Source organism: Meriones unguiculatus, chromosome 16, assembly GCF_030254825.1.
Source record: "Meriones unguiculatus strain TT.TT164.6M chromosome 16, Bangor_MerUng_6.1, whole genome shotgun sequence".
Classification (NCBI taxonomy): Eukaryota; Metazoa; Chordata; class Mammalia; order Rodentia; family Muridae; genus Meriones; species Meriones unguiculatus.
Window position 1 is genome coordinate 3,102,340 of NC_083363.1, and position 15,673 is coordinate 3,118,012.

Genomic DNA, 15,673 nt, shown 5'->3' on the forward strand with positions numbered 1-15,673 from the left:
AAGTCACCATGAACTGGGCCAATTAAAGCCCTTCTCTCATAGTTCAGGAAGTTAGAGTCCACTCTAAACACGGCCATGCCGGTTCTGAAGCTGTTAAATTCAGTCCTTCCTTCTGTGTGTCTCTACATGGCTCTCTCCCTGTGACAAAGTCACCAATCACTGGATTAAGAGGTGACATTTATCAGGTATGTCCTCACTCCTCACCTTAATTGTCTTACATCTGCCAGGACACTGTTTCCACATAAAGTCACACTCAGTTTCTAGAGAGACAAGAATTTGGGGTCACTGCTGGATGTAGTGGTGTGTGTCCTTCCAGTACTCAGGTGCATGGGCTCATTTGAGGCCAGCCTGAGCTACCTCTTGAGACTGTTCCAGAAACCAGAAACAGTAAGATAGAGTTCTGCGCGTGGTGGGCACTGTTGAAGTCCAGTTGTACCGTTCACCTTCTGGCTGCCATTTCAGTCACACTTGCTCACTGTCTCTCTTCTGTGTGTCTGTCCTTTCCCTTTTCCCCTTACGGCTTCCTTGTGCCAGGACAACAGCCGCCGGGTAGACAACGTGCTGAAACTATGGATCATCGAGGCCCGCGAGCTACCCCCCAAGAAGCGCTATTACTGCGAGCTGTGCCTGGACGACATGCTGTACGCACGCACCACCTCCAAGCCCCGCTCAGCTTCGGGAGACACCGTCTTCTGGGGCGAGCACTTCGAGTTTAACAACCTGCCTGCCGTCCGGGCCCTGCGGCTGCATCTATACCGTGACTCAGACAAAAAGCGAAAGAAGGACAAGGCAGGCTATGTTGGCCTGGTGACTGTACCGGTGGCCACCCTGGCTGGGCGCCACTTCACAGAGCAGTGGTACCCCGTGACCTTGCCGACAGGCAGTGGGGGCTCTGGGGGCATGGGCTCGGGAGGAGGTGGGGGCTCAGGGGGTGGCTCAGGGGGCAAGGGGAAAGGAGGCTGCCCTGCTGTGAGGCTGAAAGCCCGTTACCAGACAATGAGCATCCTGCCCATGGAGCTGTACAAGGAGTTTGCAGAGTATGTCACCAACCATTACCGGATGCTGTGTGCAGTGCTGGAGCCCGCCCTGAACGTCAAGGGCAAGGAGGAGGTCGCCAGTGCGCTGGTTCACATACTGCAGAGCACAGGCAAGGCCAAGGTGAGCACTGTGTTCCAGGGAAAGCCGGCTTGAGGATGGGCACTGGCTCGGGGGCAGTGAAGAGAGGGTAGACCCATGAGGTTGGGCTCTGCAGAGGCTGACGCCTGGGTTTCCCTGGGCCCCAGGACTTCCTTTCAGACATGGCCATGTCAGAGGTAGACCGGTTCATGGAGCGGGAACACCTCATATTCCGCGAGAACACGCTCGCCACTAAAGCCATAGAAGAGTATATGAGACTGATTGGTCAGAAATACCTCAAGGATGCCATTGGTATGGCCCACCTTCAGGACTTTGTCCTGGACCTTACCTTGCCCACCCCACTACCCCTAAACCCGGCCACCCAGACCCTACATCCGCTTCCTCAGAGCCCCAGGACCCCAACCTCCAACCATCTGATTCTTCCGTTCCTCCGACCCAGGGGGCCCCTGTCCCTGCCCTGGGAAAGGGTGACCGCTCCCTGTTATACACCCTCTCCCAGGGGAGTTCATCCGTGCTCTGTATGAATCTGAGGAGAACTGTGAGGTGGACCCCATCAAGTGCACCGCATCCAGTCTGGCAGAGCACCAGGCCAACCTGCGGATGTGCTGTGAGTTGGCCCTGTGCAAGGTGGTCAACTCCCATTGGTGAGACTGGGAACGCTGGGCTGGGGGGCCAGGGTTGGGCAGTTGTGTGTTCATCTGTTCATCCATCTGTCCATCCTCAGAGGACTAAGCATCAGTACGGGCAAAGCATTTTCTGAGGTGTTGTAGAGCAGAGAGAGGTGAACAAGGCCTGGTCCCTGACCACAGAGGGCTTCTAACCAAAATGAGTAGGAACACAAGATGCGTAAAAAGCCACAGAACCATTGTGATGTGTGTTAAGGGAGGGTCCCTTGTGCAACACCAAGTCAGAGAAGACAAGGCTGTGTCAAAACTAAGAGATGCCCAGGCCTGGGCTCTGAAGGCTGGGGTCAGAGGCTGGCATTTGCACACAGTAGGCACATTTCCCAGGGCTGTGAGAAGGCCTGGAGGCTCTCAGGACATGGCTGGCAGCTGGGACAGACTTAGTGGAGCACATGGCTGTAGTGAAGGCAAGAGGAACAAGGTGTGCCTTGGGACAGCAGGGAATCTGGAAAGCCTTGGTTGGACTCGGGAGTCTGCACTCAGCAGAAGGTTTTGCGGGGACCTTAATGGTGCTGGCCCCAGGAAGTAGCGCGACTGAGCTTGTCCCATGAGTTGAGTGAGCTGTATGGAAAGGGAAAGAGAGTCCAGACCACTGGTGGTGACGGTTAATGGGACAGGCCTGAAAACCCGATCTTGAACCACAGTGGAGTCAGAAAGCCTAGAAAGGGAGTGCCTAATTAGGGTCCTCTCCAGGAAGGATCGGCAGGGGTTGTCTGAGAGGTTGTGTGGGGAGTCAGGATGACTCAAAAGGTCATGAGACTAGTGCTGGGGAGACCCATAGCCTCATTGACAGAACCAGGGAAGTCAAAAGGAGGAGCCAGCTGGCGGTGTGGGGGCGACGGTGAGCTCTAGTTTACACTAGTCAAGTTTAAGGTGTCACTGGGACATCAGTGGCACTGGGAGGCGGGGAAGAGTGAGCCAAGCCATTCCAGGGACTGGGGATCATGCCTGGGGCACGTCCATCCCCATTTCCCTGGAATCCAGAAGAGTTGGGGGGTCCGAGCTCCCTGTACCTCAAGTGACCCTCCATCTCTCTCCCATCTCTGTCTCTTCCCCGGTGTCTGCTTTTCTTCTCCTCCTCTCCTTGTCTCTCTCCCACCCCTCCGTCTCTCTCCCACGTGTCTATCTCCCCTCGCCCTCTCTCCCTCTCCATTTCTCTCTCCAGAATCTGTTCCCTCTGCCATGGCCTCTTCTTCAGCGGCCTCCTCCTGTCTTTCTCCTGCAGTCCCTCCCTCCCAGTCTCTCTCACCTGTCTCCACACCCTCACCTTTTACCACCCCCTCAGCATGTTCCCTGAAAGCTGAGGGTCTCTGGGGCTCAGTCCCGGTCTCTCTTTCTCTCTTTCTCTCTCTGTCTCCCCACCCCTTCCCCCCAGCGTGTTCCCGAGGGAGCTGAAGGAGGTGTTTGCATCTTGGCGGCTGCGCTGCGCAGAGCGGGGCCGGGAGGACATTGCCGACAGGCTGATCAGCGCCTCGCTCTTCCTGCGCTTCCTCTGCCCAGCCATTATGTCGCCCAGTCTATTTGGGCTTATGCAGGAGTACCCAGATGAGCAGACCTCACGAACCCTCACCCTCATCGCCAAGGTCATCCAGAACCTGGCCAACTTTTCCAAGTGAGGGAAACGTCAGGAAGGGTGGGATGAGCTGTGGGCTTCTGGAAGGGTCTCCTGAGTCACCAGGCATCTGTACCCCTGGTCAGGTTTACCTCAAAGGAGGACTTCCTGGGCTTCATGAATGAGTTTCTGGAGCTGGAGTGGGGTTCCATGCAGCAGTTCTTGTACGAGATCTCTAACCTGGACACACTGACCAACAGCAGCAGTTTTGAGGGCTACATAGACTTGGGCCGAGAGCTCTCCACACTTCATGCCCTGCTCTGGGAGGTGCTGCCCCAGCTCAGCAAGGTCAGTAGATGTCCCTTCTGTCGCACCCCCAAGGTACTTCCAGAGGCACCTGGCCTGACAGACTACCTCTCTGCAGAGATCTTCTCAGCTTCCTGTCCCCAGACGTGTCACCAGCACTTCCAGTGCACACCACAGCTTCTACCCATGCCCTCTGAGGCACTTCCTCATCAGGTGACGGTCTTGTCCTTCCAGGAAGCCCTCCTGAAGCTGGGCCCACTGCCCCGGCTCCTCAATGACATCAGCACAGCCCTGAGGAACCCCAACATCCAAAGGCAGCCAAGCCGCCAGAGTGAACGGACTCGGCCTCAGCCCGTGGTGCTGCGAGGGCCATCAGCCGAGATGCAGGGCTACATGATGCGGGATCTCAATAGGTGAGCACCTGCTCCCACACGCCTGTGCTCAGGGGCTTCTCGCTGGGCCCTGTCTCTCTCTCTCCAGGCCCCAACCGGGGAAAACCCGAAGTTCTAGGGGACAGTGGGAAGGGTACAGCCAGGGGCCAGGCAGAGAGCTCTTCAGAGGCCAGCAGTACTGAGGCTGCTCTGCTCTAGGCTCAGTTGAAGCCAAAGGGGCCCTGCTGCAGCCAGCCCATGCTTGTGTTTAGGCTGAGGTGCAGCCATGTGGTGTCAAACTAATTGGTGTCTCTGAGTGCCTTGGCACCCCACCCCCACCCCAGCCTGCCACCTTAACCCAGACAGCTCTGTGATCTGCCATACAGAGAAGCAGCTGGAGCTGAGTGGGCACTGGAGCCCACCATCCAGTTTGATGGGGGAGGGGGGCTCGGCCACTGTCCTTCACTTTGTGATTGCTCTGCTGTCCCTCACCCATGTCTTCCTCTGTGACACACCTGTCCCACCATTCCCTCATCATCTGTCCCACACTGCTCTTCTTCTCCTGTCTGTGCCTGCCCCTCTGCATCTCTCTCCAGCTCCATCGACCTTCAGTCCTTCATGGCTCGAGGCCTCAACAGGTGAGGGCTCTGTCCTCCCCACCCTCCCGTCCTGCCTCACTGGCCTCCACCCGCCTCTCTGCTCCTCTCCTCCTCTCCTCCTCACTGCACCTCATCTCCTCCATACTTGCCCAGACCAGCCCTCACTGCTCTCTTGCTGCCCCTCTTCTCCAGGCCTTGCGCCCTTTCTAGGCCTGTCCTTTCCCTTCTCCAACTTCCTCTCCCATCCTCCCTGCCTGCCTCTTCAGGGCTGCCACCAGTAGCTCTCAGCCCTTCCCTATGGGTCCCACTTTCCACCTAAGGCCAGCACCAGAGGAGAAGCTCGGGTGCCTGTAGTCCTGGCCTTACTCCTGCCTGTGTGTCCTCCTTCCCTTCCAACAGCTCTATGGACATGGCTCGCCTCCCCTCCCCAACCAAGGAAAAGCCACCACCGCCGCCACCCGGTGGGGGTAAAGACCTGTTTTATGTGAGCCGGCCGCCGCTGGCTCGGTCATCCCCAGCATACTGCACAAGCAGCTCGGACATCACAGAGCCGGAGCAGAAGATGCTGAGTGTCAACAAGAGTGTGTCCATGCTGGACCTGCAGGGTGACGGGCCTGGGGGCCGCCTTAACAGTAGTAGTGTTTCCAACCTGGCAGCCGTTGGGGACTTGTTGCACTCAAGCCAGGCCTCACTGACAGCAGCCTTGGGGTTGCGGCCTGCACCTGCCGGGCGCCTCTCCCAAGGCAGTGGCTCGTCCATCACAGCAGCTGGCATGCGCCTTAGCCAGATGGGCGTCACCACGGATGGTGTCCCTGCCCAGCAACTACGCATCCCCCTTTCCTTCCAGAACCCTCTCTTCCACATGGCTGCTGATGGGCCAGGGCCCCCAGGGGGCCACGGAGGGAGCAGTGGTCATGGTCCACCTTCCTCCCATCACCACCACCACCACCATCACCACCACCGAGGCGGAGAGCCCCCAGGGGACACTTTTGCCCCATTCCATGGCTATAGCAAGAGCGAGGACCTCTCTTCAGGGGTCCCTAAGCCCCCTGCCGCCTCCATCCTTCACAGCCACAGCTACAGTGATGAGTTTGGACCCTCTGGTACTGATTTTACCCGTCGGCAGCTCTCACTTCAGGACAACCTACAGCACATGCTATCCCCTCCCCAGATCACCATCGGTCCCCAGAGGCCAGCTCCCTCAGGGCCCGGAGGTGGGAGTGGTGGGGGCAGCAGTGGGGGTGGTGGGGGCCAGCCGCCTCCCTTACAGAGGGGCAAGTCTCAACAGCTGACAGTGAGCGCTGCCCAGAAACCCCGGCCATCCAGCGGGAACCTATTGCAGTCCCCGGAGCCAAGTTATGGTCCTGCCCGCCCACGGCAACAGAGCCTCAGCAAAGAGGGCAGCATTGGGGGCAGCGGGGGCAGCGGTGGCGGAGGGGGTGGGGGGCTCAAGCCCTCCATCACCAAGCAGGTAGGTGAGGGTATGGGGAGGTAGGGTGGGTGAAGAGGAGAGAGGGAACAGTGCAGTCTGGTTTACAGTGTTCTTGCCTCCTTTGTTCACCGAACAAATGTGTGGCATTTGGCCTGTATTCTCAGCCTTCAGGAGGCAAGATGATTGCAAGTTGAGGCCAGCTAGGGCTAGGTAGTGACATTCTAAACAAAGAAAAAAATTCACAAGCCTAAGAAGAGGGCCTCAGTAGTGTGCCATGAACAGTTCAGGCACCAAGGATGTGTAGATGAGCAGTTGGGTCCCCTACCCTCAGCACTCACCCCCAAGAGAGGCAGGATCGTTTACTCATATTCAGATGAGAGAAGAGCTAAGGCAGAGGAACAGGTCTGGGCTGTCATTTCTGTGTTTCCTTCCTCTAAATACATGCTCCCTTTCCCCCCTTGCTTGCCTCAGCATTCCCAGACTCCATCCACGCTGAACCCCACAATGCCGGCCTCAGAGCGGACTGTAGCCTGGGTCTCCAATATGCCTCACCTGTCGGCCGACATTGAGAGCGCTCACATCGAGAGGGAAGAGTACAAGCTCAAGGAGTACTCAAAATCGATGGACGAGAGCCGGCTGGACAGGGTACGCTGGCTTTGCCCTCCGAGCCCCAGGGAAGGCTTCAGACCTTCCAAGGGGAAGACACCCATGCTCAGACAGTAGGGTAAAACAAAAGGCAGGCAGACTTCTCCGGTCTGTTACGGGTGGTAGGTATCTGTGTCTTTAAGCCTGGCCCGAGTTCTTTTGGGGGTTATATAGGCTATAGATTGGAGAGAACAATTTATTTCGGCTCTGAGGAAGAGAATGGCTGCAGGATTAGGGCATGTGCCTGGCAGCACAGACCTGTGAACAACAGTTCACTCAGGAGGCTGAGGCAGGAGAATGTTAAGTTCAAGGCCAGCTTGGGCAACTTAATGAGACCCTGCTTCAAAAGAAAAAGTAAAAGAAAGCTGTGGAATATAGTTTATGGTAGAATGTTTGCCTAGAATGCATGAGGCCTAGTTATCAGCAAGTTCACTAGAGGGTTGAGCAACTCACGCCCCAAGAATGCCCCTCTCCTGTGCCACAACAGTGGCCTTGCTTATGCACGCCCCTGAGAGGGTGGTGAGTGCTTCTCAGCCTGCCTCTGCCCGGGCTTCAGATGAGGAAGGCCCCGGTCCAGCACTATACACCATACACCGGAGCTGCTGGCAGTGAGACTAGGCTGGGGATACACACTGCCGATGGCTAGTGGCTCCCTCCATGACGTGAATGTTGCTGCAATTCAGAAACTGGAATTTTAGAGTTATTTAACCTTTAAATAGCTATATATAAGCCGGGGGTAGAGCTTACTACTGAGGCTTTGGGTTTGATCCCTAGCAATGAAGAAAAAAAAAAAAAAAAAACATAAAAGAACTACATGTGGCTACTATAGTAAGCAACAGGGAAATGAAGTGACTGGCGTGAGCTCTTCTGGCCCTGGAATCCCAGATTCCTATTAATAGTTGTATTCTCAGCCCAGGAGCCCTTGACCTCCTGTCTGCAGGGGGTCACACAGGAGACAGCACCTGGCCCCGCCTCACCCTGCATCTTTTCCTGCCCCTCCATGTGCTCAATCTTGGTTTGAAACTACAGTCCCTTTGTCTTTAGTTTCTAGAGAAGCTTCTCAAGGAGTCTTCCAGGAGTCTTGCCAGAGTGCCCTCTGGGGCCCCCGTACTCCCCATGCATGTGTGAGGGCATGACACACTTTTAAGGTGTGAGACTTTGACCTTGCTCCCTCTTGAGGAAGCCTCGGGATTACATCAGAGATTTCTTAAAAGCAGATCAAGTGTGTTCAACAGGCAGAGAAAGGATCGGGTACTCTTTGTGTCATGCCATGGCTGAACTGACAGGGATGGGATCAGGCTGGTAAAGCCAAGGCTGGGCGCCCCTCACAGTGCGGGGTCATGTGCCCGGCGGGCAGGTGAAGGAGTACGAGGAGGAGATACACTCGCTGAAGGAGAGGCTACACATGTCCAACCGGAAGCTGGAAGAGTACGAGCGGAGGCTGCTGTCCCAGGAAGAACAGACCAGCAAGATCCTGATGCAGTACCAAGCCCGCCTGGAGCAAAGTGAGAAGCGCCTCAGGCAGCAGCAGGTGGAAAAGGACTCCCAGATCAAGAGCATCATTGGCAGGTGAGGGGCGGCCCGGGGAGGGCGGGGAGGGCGGATGGAAAGAACTTGCTCAAGGCACTGAACGATCCCTCACCAAGCTCCAGTGGTGCTCACTAACTTCTGAAGCCCTGGGGAAACAGGCCAATTACTGTCTAACCATTCCTGTCTGGACTTAGCTTAGGCCTCGCCTCCCTACCTCATATTCTTAATCCAGCCTGTGAGGTTCCCCACAAAGCTAAGCAGCAGTCCCTAGCCACAGGAGCTCTGAACCACTCCTCTGTCCCTGGGCAGAGCTCCCTCTCCATCCTCGGGAAGGGATTCCATGAGAAATAGGCTCTTAGCTTGTCACTGCTCCAAAGGAACTCTCTCAACAGGGGCCAGAGCCAGCCCCACTCTGATCTGTTGTACACATTTTTAAGTGAGATCTAAAAGAAAATGGTTTCTCCATCACCTGAGACATTTGGAACCACTGCTAGGGACTGCTAGCTTAGGAGACAGGGACGAGAGTCTTCACCGACAACTGAAGAACAGTGTGGCTCATTAGGATGGCCTGGGGCACAGAAGCTAAATCTGCCACATAGCATCTCTAGGAGGGATGGCTGAGTTGGGGGTCTCTAGCTGACAGGGGTCTTTGAGACACACAAATCTAGCTGGGCATAGTTGTGCACACTCTTTTGGTTTTTCAAGACAGAGTTTCTCTGTGTGGTCCTTGGCTGTCCTGGAACTGACTCTGTAGACCTGGCTGGCCTCGAACTTTCAGATCTGCCTGCCTCTGCCTTCCCAGTGCTGGGATTAAAGGCGTGCGCCGCCACCACCTGCTTAGTTGTGTACAATTTTAATCCCGGCTTTCAGGTGGCAGAGGCGGATTGATCTCTGTGAGTGTAAGGCCAGCCTGGTTTACACAGAAGGGTGCTAGGACAACCAGGGCTGCATAGAGAGACCTTGTCTCAAAAAACAAACAGAACAAAAAAATGACACAGAAAATCTAACTTCAGGATCCAGGAGTACCCATGTGGCTGGGGCAGGAGGATAATCTGGGCTACATATAGTGCATCTGGGCTTCCCTTGGCTACGATGTGAGACTGCCTGACAAAAGCAAATGGGAGAAGTCAAGTCTACCTTCATGGGTCTGAGAGACGACTCAAATGCATAAGAGGACACACTGCTCATGCAGGGGATCCGAGTTACCCTGCCAGCACCCACACCAGGTGGCTCACAACTGTCTGTGACTGTGCTAGCTTCAGGGTATCTGAGACCTCAGGCTTCTGCACTCATGTGTACACATACACACAGGTAAAAACAATAAACATAGGTTGGGCAGTGAGTTCAAGGCCAGCCTGGTCTACATTGTAAGCTCCAGGATGGCCAACACTACGCAGAGAAACCCTGTCTTGAAAAACCAAAAAAAAAAAAGAAAAAAGAAAAAAAAAAAAAAAAAAAAGCAGAGTGTGGTGACCCATGCCTTTAATTCTCTCACTATGGAGGCAAAAGCAGGCAGATCTCCGAGATTAAGGTCAGCCTTATCTACACAGTGAGTTCCAGGCAAGCCAAAGCCACACTGTGAGACTGCCAAAAAGCCAAATGAATGAGTGAATAAGCAGATGCACGTCTTTAGACAGTCCCTCAGAGAACTGGCACGAGGAGCTCTGGGAGAAAGTGGAAAGCAAGACTCTGGTGTCAGGGCATCTTCTGGATCATGGCAGCAGAGGAATTCTGTAAGGAGGGGGAAATGTCCAAGGTTTTTCCAGAGCTGCAGGGGTTACGGGGGTCAGGAGTGCCACAGGTGGGCTGTGAGTCCGTGCCCGCCACTAACCCCACTGAAGCTCGTCCCTTCAGGCTGATGCTGGTGGAGGAGGAGCTACGTCGGGACCACCCCGCCATGGCTGAGCCGCTGCCTGAACCCAAGAAGAGGCTGCTCGACGCTCAGGTGGAAATTACAATGTCATTTATCTTCTCCGTGTCCCATCCCCATCCATCCCACTGTCTTTGTGCACTCACTGCACCAGCCACTGCGGCCCCATCACCATCTGTCTCCTGTCGTCCTCAGTCTGTCTACTGGCTGCTTCCTTCTTGCAGCCCCCCCCCAGTGAACCACCCGCATCCCATTGTCTGTGCCTCTGTCACTCCTGGCACTGCCAGCTGTACTCCCGTGCCTTCCTGTCCTGCCTTCCAACTCTTGCCTGCATCTCAAGACCTTCACCAGAGCCTCAGCCTCTCAGCTCCCCTGCCCCCAAACCCTTGAATTCTGCCTCTTGCTGGCCCACTCCTGTCTGCTTCCTCGGCTCCTCTTAGCTAGGAAGGCTGGAGGCTCTACTGACAGGACGGAGCAGAGTATAATCTGAGCTGTAGTTTGTCCAACACTGGGTACCCTAGAGACTCAGGGTTCTCTTGACTTCCCATTCTGACTCCTTGGTAGGTCTGACACTTCAGATCCTAAAGGCCTCCCCCAGAGACCCTTCCCATAGTTCAATTTCAGCCTTTGGCCTCTGGTGTTCCTCGAACCTACAGTCTAACTGTCACCACCCCCTCTGCTCACAGCCAGCTTCCAGGCCCTTCTGCACCCTTGCCCCTGCTTTCCTCAGATTCTGCTCTTAACCTCTCCATGCTCCTCCCCCTCTGCTCTGACCACCAGGCCTCCCTGCCACCACCACCAAGCCTCCTGATCCCATGACCCCACTCTCTCCCCCTGCAGCTCCTCATCAGGTAATTCTCCTGGTTCCGCTTTGACCACGGGCGGAGGACACTGGGGGAGGTGACTCCGGACCACTGCAGGTTGGTGGTGAAGCCCACCCCCTCCAACTCTCTGGAGCCTCTCCCCTCTCACTGCAGCCCACCACACCCAGAGACCCTCCTGCACAGACCCCACCCTCCTGACACCTTCCCAGTGAACAGCCAGAGCGCACCTGCTGACAACCCACACCTACCCTTTGATGCCCTAACAGTACCAACGTGGACTCTTAGAAAGACACGTACAGGCTCCCCAGTTCTCCACAGCGGCCCCACCATCCACCTCCTGACACCACCCTCCTTTTCCTCTACCTATCCAGTGTCTGTCTGTCACCCCCCATTTCACCGAGCGTCCTGGGGAGTTGGGATGTGGGAGGGTGGGGGGATGTTGGGCTGGGGTCAGGCTGGAGGGCTGTGCTGACTGCAGCAGGCAGGCTGGGGTTTCCTGTCCTTTCCTGCCTCTCAACCCCCTCCTGCTCACTCCTCTGCTCTCTCTTGCACCTGGGAAGCAGATGGAAGCCAAGCCTTCCTTAGTTACTCCTGGGGGGAAGTTGGGAATGGGCAGTTAACTCAGGGCCACTCTAACAGGCCCTGGAAAAGATGCTGTTGAGACGTTCCGGCAGTGACCGCAGTGGGTGGCGTACAGCAAGCAAGACAGGAGTCTTGGACACATGTCAGGCTGCACTTACCCATGTGGCCTGTGAGTGAGAAGGGAGGAGAAACAGCTCCCTAGCATGTAGTCCAGGGCTCAGTAGCCACGTCTAGCACCAGGCAGGGACCCCAGGAACAGTGTGTCAAATTACCCCAGAGCTCAAGTTCCTGGGTTGCCAATGACACTCGTTTCCCCTCTCCTGCCACCCAGTAGCCTCTCAGGGGACACAGTCCTATCTAAAAACCAGCAAATGGGAAGCTGTCGGGTACACCTGTCCCAAGACACTTTTCTGTGGGGCTGATCTGTAGCGGGCAGCGGCTCCTTACACTGTAATTTTTACTCTGTGCCTGGCCGGGCCTCTCTGTCAAAGTAGTTAGTGATCTGTAAACAAATGCTGAAAGACGCCAGGGAACCTCACCATCTAAAGGACTCCTGCAGTGAATTCTTTTGTAAAATGAATAATGGCACCCTAATTTATCCAGCTTCTAAATTTGGGTTCATGAGGGCGTAGGGGGCATGCCCATGTGTCGTCATGAGCAGACAAGCAGAGTGGAGGCAATCTGAGGGTTCTTCCCCCTGCTCTCTTGCTGCATGTACTCAGGGTATCCTACTCCATTTAATCTCCTCACCCACTGACTGGCTGTGAGGTACCCAGAGAGCCAAAAGGGCAGCTTTGACTAAGGTTATGTTTTGGGTGGCCTTGTATCAGGTGAGTCTGTGATTCTGGTATGGAGGGGAAAGCTGATCTTGGAAGCCTTCATTCTTTGTGTCCTTTGGAGACAGGGTCAGATAGAGATAGCTACATGCTGCCTACCTAAACGTCTCGTGGTTCAGACGGTCATCTTGATGTGTGTTCCAAACTGTTTTTAGGCTTTGACCCCACTGCAGCTCAGCTGGTTAGTCTGAAGCTAGATTTTTTAAAGCCAAGTACATGTCCAGAAGTGTGGGGCCAGGAGGTCTTCTCCCCCAGCAGAGGCACAGAAGGCTAGGCTAACAGCACGAGCCAGGAAGAGCCACAGAAGGTTCTCAAAATAGGCACAGGAGAGGCACAGGGTCTGCTACTCTAGCTGGAAATCTGTGGAGAAGAGCTGAAGTCAGACTACTGGGAATGCAGACTGGAGCACAGTGTCTCCAAGCCAAGGTTTTTAACCTGTGGGTGGGGCGTGACCCCTGTGGAGTGCTGTATCAGATACTTACATATGGTTCATAACTAGCAAAATTACAGTTACAACGTAGCAATGAAGTACTTTTCTGGTTGGGGTCACCAAGTGAGGAACTGCAGTAAAGGGTCGCAGCATTAGGAAGGTTGAGAACCGCTGATCTAAACCTTTGAACCACCCCCCCCCCCCCGAGTGTGAGGATACCCATGAACACCCTTCCCTGATCCCCGTCCTGTTTCCAGTACAGCTAAACCTCTCTAACTGGGGATGATATATGTGAGAGGTCCACTCTGAATAACTGACAAAACTGAATGACAGGCTCTATTTAGTGAAATGCCTGTCTTCAAAACACAGTAAGTAGAACTCTGCACAAGGCCTCTGCACAGGCCCTCAGGGAGCATGGCATAATGAAGGAAGTCTGTTTGTGTGGCTTAAGTCTCCCTCCCACAGACACATTTCCACCGACTTGTTTAGCACAACCTTTCTTCACAGATAAAGGAAAACTCAAGCCCTGGTTTTGTTCAGATTATGAACAAACTTCTGGAGCTGTAGGGTTTGGACTAATGAGGTTTTACTGTGCTGCCTCCTCTGGTTCCTCAGTGTGAAGTTCCTGCCTGGGGTGGAGGGTGCTGGGAGGTGCTCCATGGAAGGGGGGCTGGGCAGGGATAGGGAGTCCACAGCTCCTGAAGCTGGAGTTATGTCTCAGGGAAAGCGAGAACTAGCTGCTCTTGAGCTGGTGTCCTGGTGGGAGTCTGGTTTGAAGACTCCTGTTAGGAGGAGTTGGGGTGAGGTTCTGTGGAGGTGAGAACAAAACAGGAGGGGGCGGACATGGCTGTGGAGTGGGCTGGCTGTGGGTGAGAGCGTGGCTTGGGGCTGGCATCCTGGCCCCCACGAAGCGTCTCAATAAGTCCGCGCTCTCCTCTTTGGTATCTTGCAGGAGAGGCAGCTTCCCCCCTTGGGTCCAACAAACCCGCGTGTGACTCTGGCCCCACCTTGGAACGGCCTGGCCCCCCCAGCCCCCCCACCCCCACCCCGGCTGCAGATCACAGAGAACGGCGAGTTCCGGAACACCGCAGACCACTAGCCCACCCAGCATCACAGACCTCCTTCCTTGTGCACCCAACCCCAGAACATCACCAACCAACCACCAGGACTGGACGTCGCGAGGGACAGCGGGATTGCCTCCCTTGATGCCTCCTTGGGGCACCCATCTGCCACCTGCACTGCTCCACTCCTAGCTGCCCTCTTTGACCCCAGGACACCACCTACCCCACACAGACCCCTTCACTCTGGGGTGCTATCCCCATCCTCTGCCTCATAGTTCCCCTGAGCACTGGGGGACAGACCCTCACCCCCACACTGGGGGCGTGGCACCTCCAAACTTTCAACTTCAGGGTGATTTTTTAGCAGTGACCAGAGCTGACAATCTAACTCCCCCTCCACCACCCCATTTTGGCCTCCCCTGTCCCCCTTGTTTGGGGAGGGGACCCCGGGTGAGGGGGCCCTACTACCCCTTGATTTCTCAGGAGCGTCTGGGGGGGCTCAGCACGCACAAACTCCTTCTCCTCTTTCCACTCTTACATTTCCTCTCCCCACCCATAACCCAGATGGGGTGGAGGGGGCCACCGGGGCAGGGAGGGGGCGGCAAGGGGGGAATGGGAGTTGCCTCCCCTTCTTCCCACACCTGATCTGCTCTTGGCTGGTCCCAGAGCGGGGTGAGGGGGCTTATGCCCCCCCCTCCCCCAGTGTGTTGGGTGGGGTGGAACTGAGGTTCGGATGAGGGGTTAGGGTCGAGGGCACGTGTGTTGGCTTGCAGAGGTCAGACAAACTGGTCTGCCCTGCCCCTGACACAGCCGTGCTCTCTACCCTTCCCTCTCTTGTCTCTACTCCCATGGGGAGGGGGGAACTTACTCTAGGAAAAGCCATGTCTCTCTCCCCCAGGGTGGGGGGACCTGTGTTGGAGGATGGGTATTTGGGGGCCCCCTTACATGACTCTGTCCCCTGGGGGAGGTAGGACAGGGCTGGGCTTCCCTCTCACCCTACCCCCTCACCCAGTCTCCTTCCCTCCCGCCAGCTCCACTTTCGGTGTTTCTCTGTACATAGCTCTCTGGCGGGACAGGGGAGGTAGGATGGATGGGGTTTGGGGTGGATAGGCCATGGAAGGGGAGAAACCCCTCCTGGGTACCCCCTCTTCTCTGACTGCTGTCCCCTACCCAGCCTTGTCTCCTCACTCCTTCTTGCGTTTGGTATTGAGACTTCTTCCCAGACTCCAGACTCGACCTTTCTTTTGTATGGACAGCTCTCCTTCAACCTTAATCCTCTACACATACCCACCCAGCCGGGGCCAAATTTATACTTATATAAAAGCTGTAAATATGTGAAATTTTATCCCGTACCCTTTCCTCTGCTCTCCCTACTTCAGGCCCTACCCTTGGACCTCCTTCCTCCTCTTTGGCTGTTGTAATTATCTGGGGTTTGTACTGTACATAATTGGGGGGGGGGCTGGGAGGCGAACCCTCTGTACAGAGCTTCCTGGCTCCCTATCCTCACCCCTCCTTCCCCTCCCCACCCACCACCTTAAGAGTAGGGAGACGCTCTTCTTACTCCTATTTTTCTTTTTTTTTTGTTGTTTGTTTACTCGTCCTCCTTCCCGCCCCTACCCCTAGCCTCTCGGCTCCCCTACCACTGCCCCCTTTTCTCCACTCCCAGCCCCATTTCCTTTTTTTCTGGAGTGTGTGGTGAAACAGAAAAATCATGTTTAATAAACGGAGATTGTTCTTTTATCGCTGGGCTCACTTTTATTTATTTTTGCTTTTTTCGAGACCGGCTGTCCTGGAACTCGCTCTGTGGACCAGGTTGGT

The 15,673-nt window shown here is 55.5% G+C and overlaps 1 protein-coding gene across 15 annotated transcripts in view; it reads left to right on the plus strand.

Annotated features, from left to right (window-relative positions):
* The window catches only part of Syngap1 (synaptic Ras GTPase activating protein 1), a 31,362-nt gene extending 15,767 nt beyond the window's left edge, over positions 1 to 15,595 (plus strand). For 7 of the 15 annotated variants that reach the window (XM_060369128.1, XM_060369125.1, XM_060369131.1 and 4 more), the window contains 12 exons: positions 535 to 1,158; positions 1,284 to 1,428; positions 1,637 to 1,781; positions 3,196 to 3,432; positions 3,519 to 3,720; positions 3,913 to 4,091; positions 4,646 to 4,687; positions 5,048 to 6,119; positions 6,552 to 6,725; positions 8,083 to 8,294; positions 10,110 to 10,202; positions 13,749 to 15,595. In XM_060369128.1, coding sequence (XP_060225111.1) covers positions 535 to 1,158; positions 1,284 to 1,428; positions 1,637 to 1,781; positions 3,196 to 3,432; positions 3,519 to 3,720; positions 3,913 to 4,091; positions 4,646 to 4,687; positions 5,048 to 6,119; positions 6,552 to 6,725; positions 8,083 to 8,294; positions 10,110 to 10,202; positions 13,749 to 13,896 — 3,273 coding nt within the window. In that variant the 3' untranslated portion in view covers positions 13,897 to 15,595. Of the gene's footprint in view, positions 1 to 534; positions 1,159 to 1,283; positions 1,429 to 1,636; positions 1,782 to 3,195; positions 3,433 to 3,518; positions 3,721 to 3,912; positions 4,092 to 4,645; positions 4,688 to 5,047; positions 6,120 to 6,551; positions 6,726 to 8,082; positions 8,295 to 10,096; positions 10,203 to 10,965; positions 11,046 to 13,748 lie in introns of all 15 variants that reach the window. The other 8 variants (XR_009586668.1, XR_002476132.2, XM_060369122.1 and 5 more) reach the window with 8 other exon arrangements.
* The last annotated feature ends 78 nt before the right edge of the window (positions 15,596 to 15,673 follow it).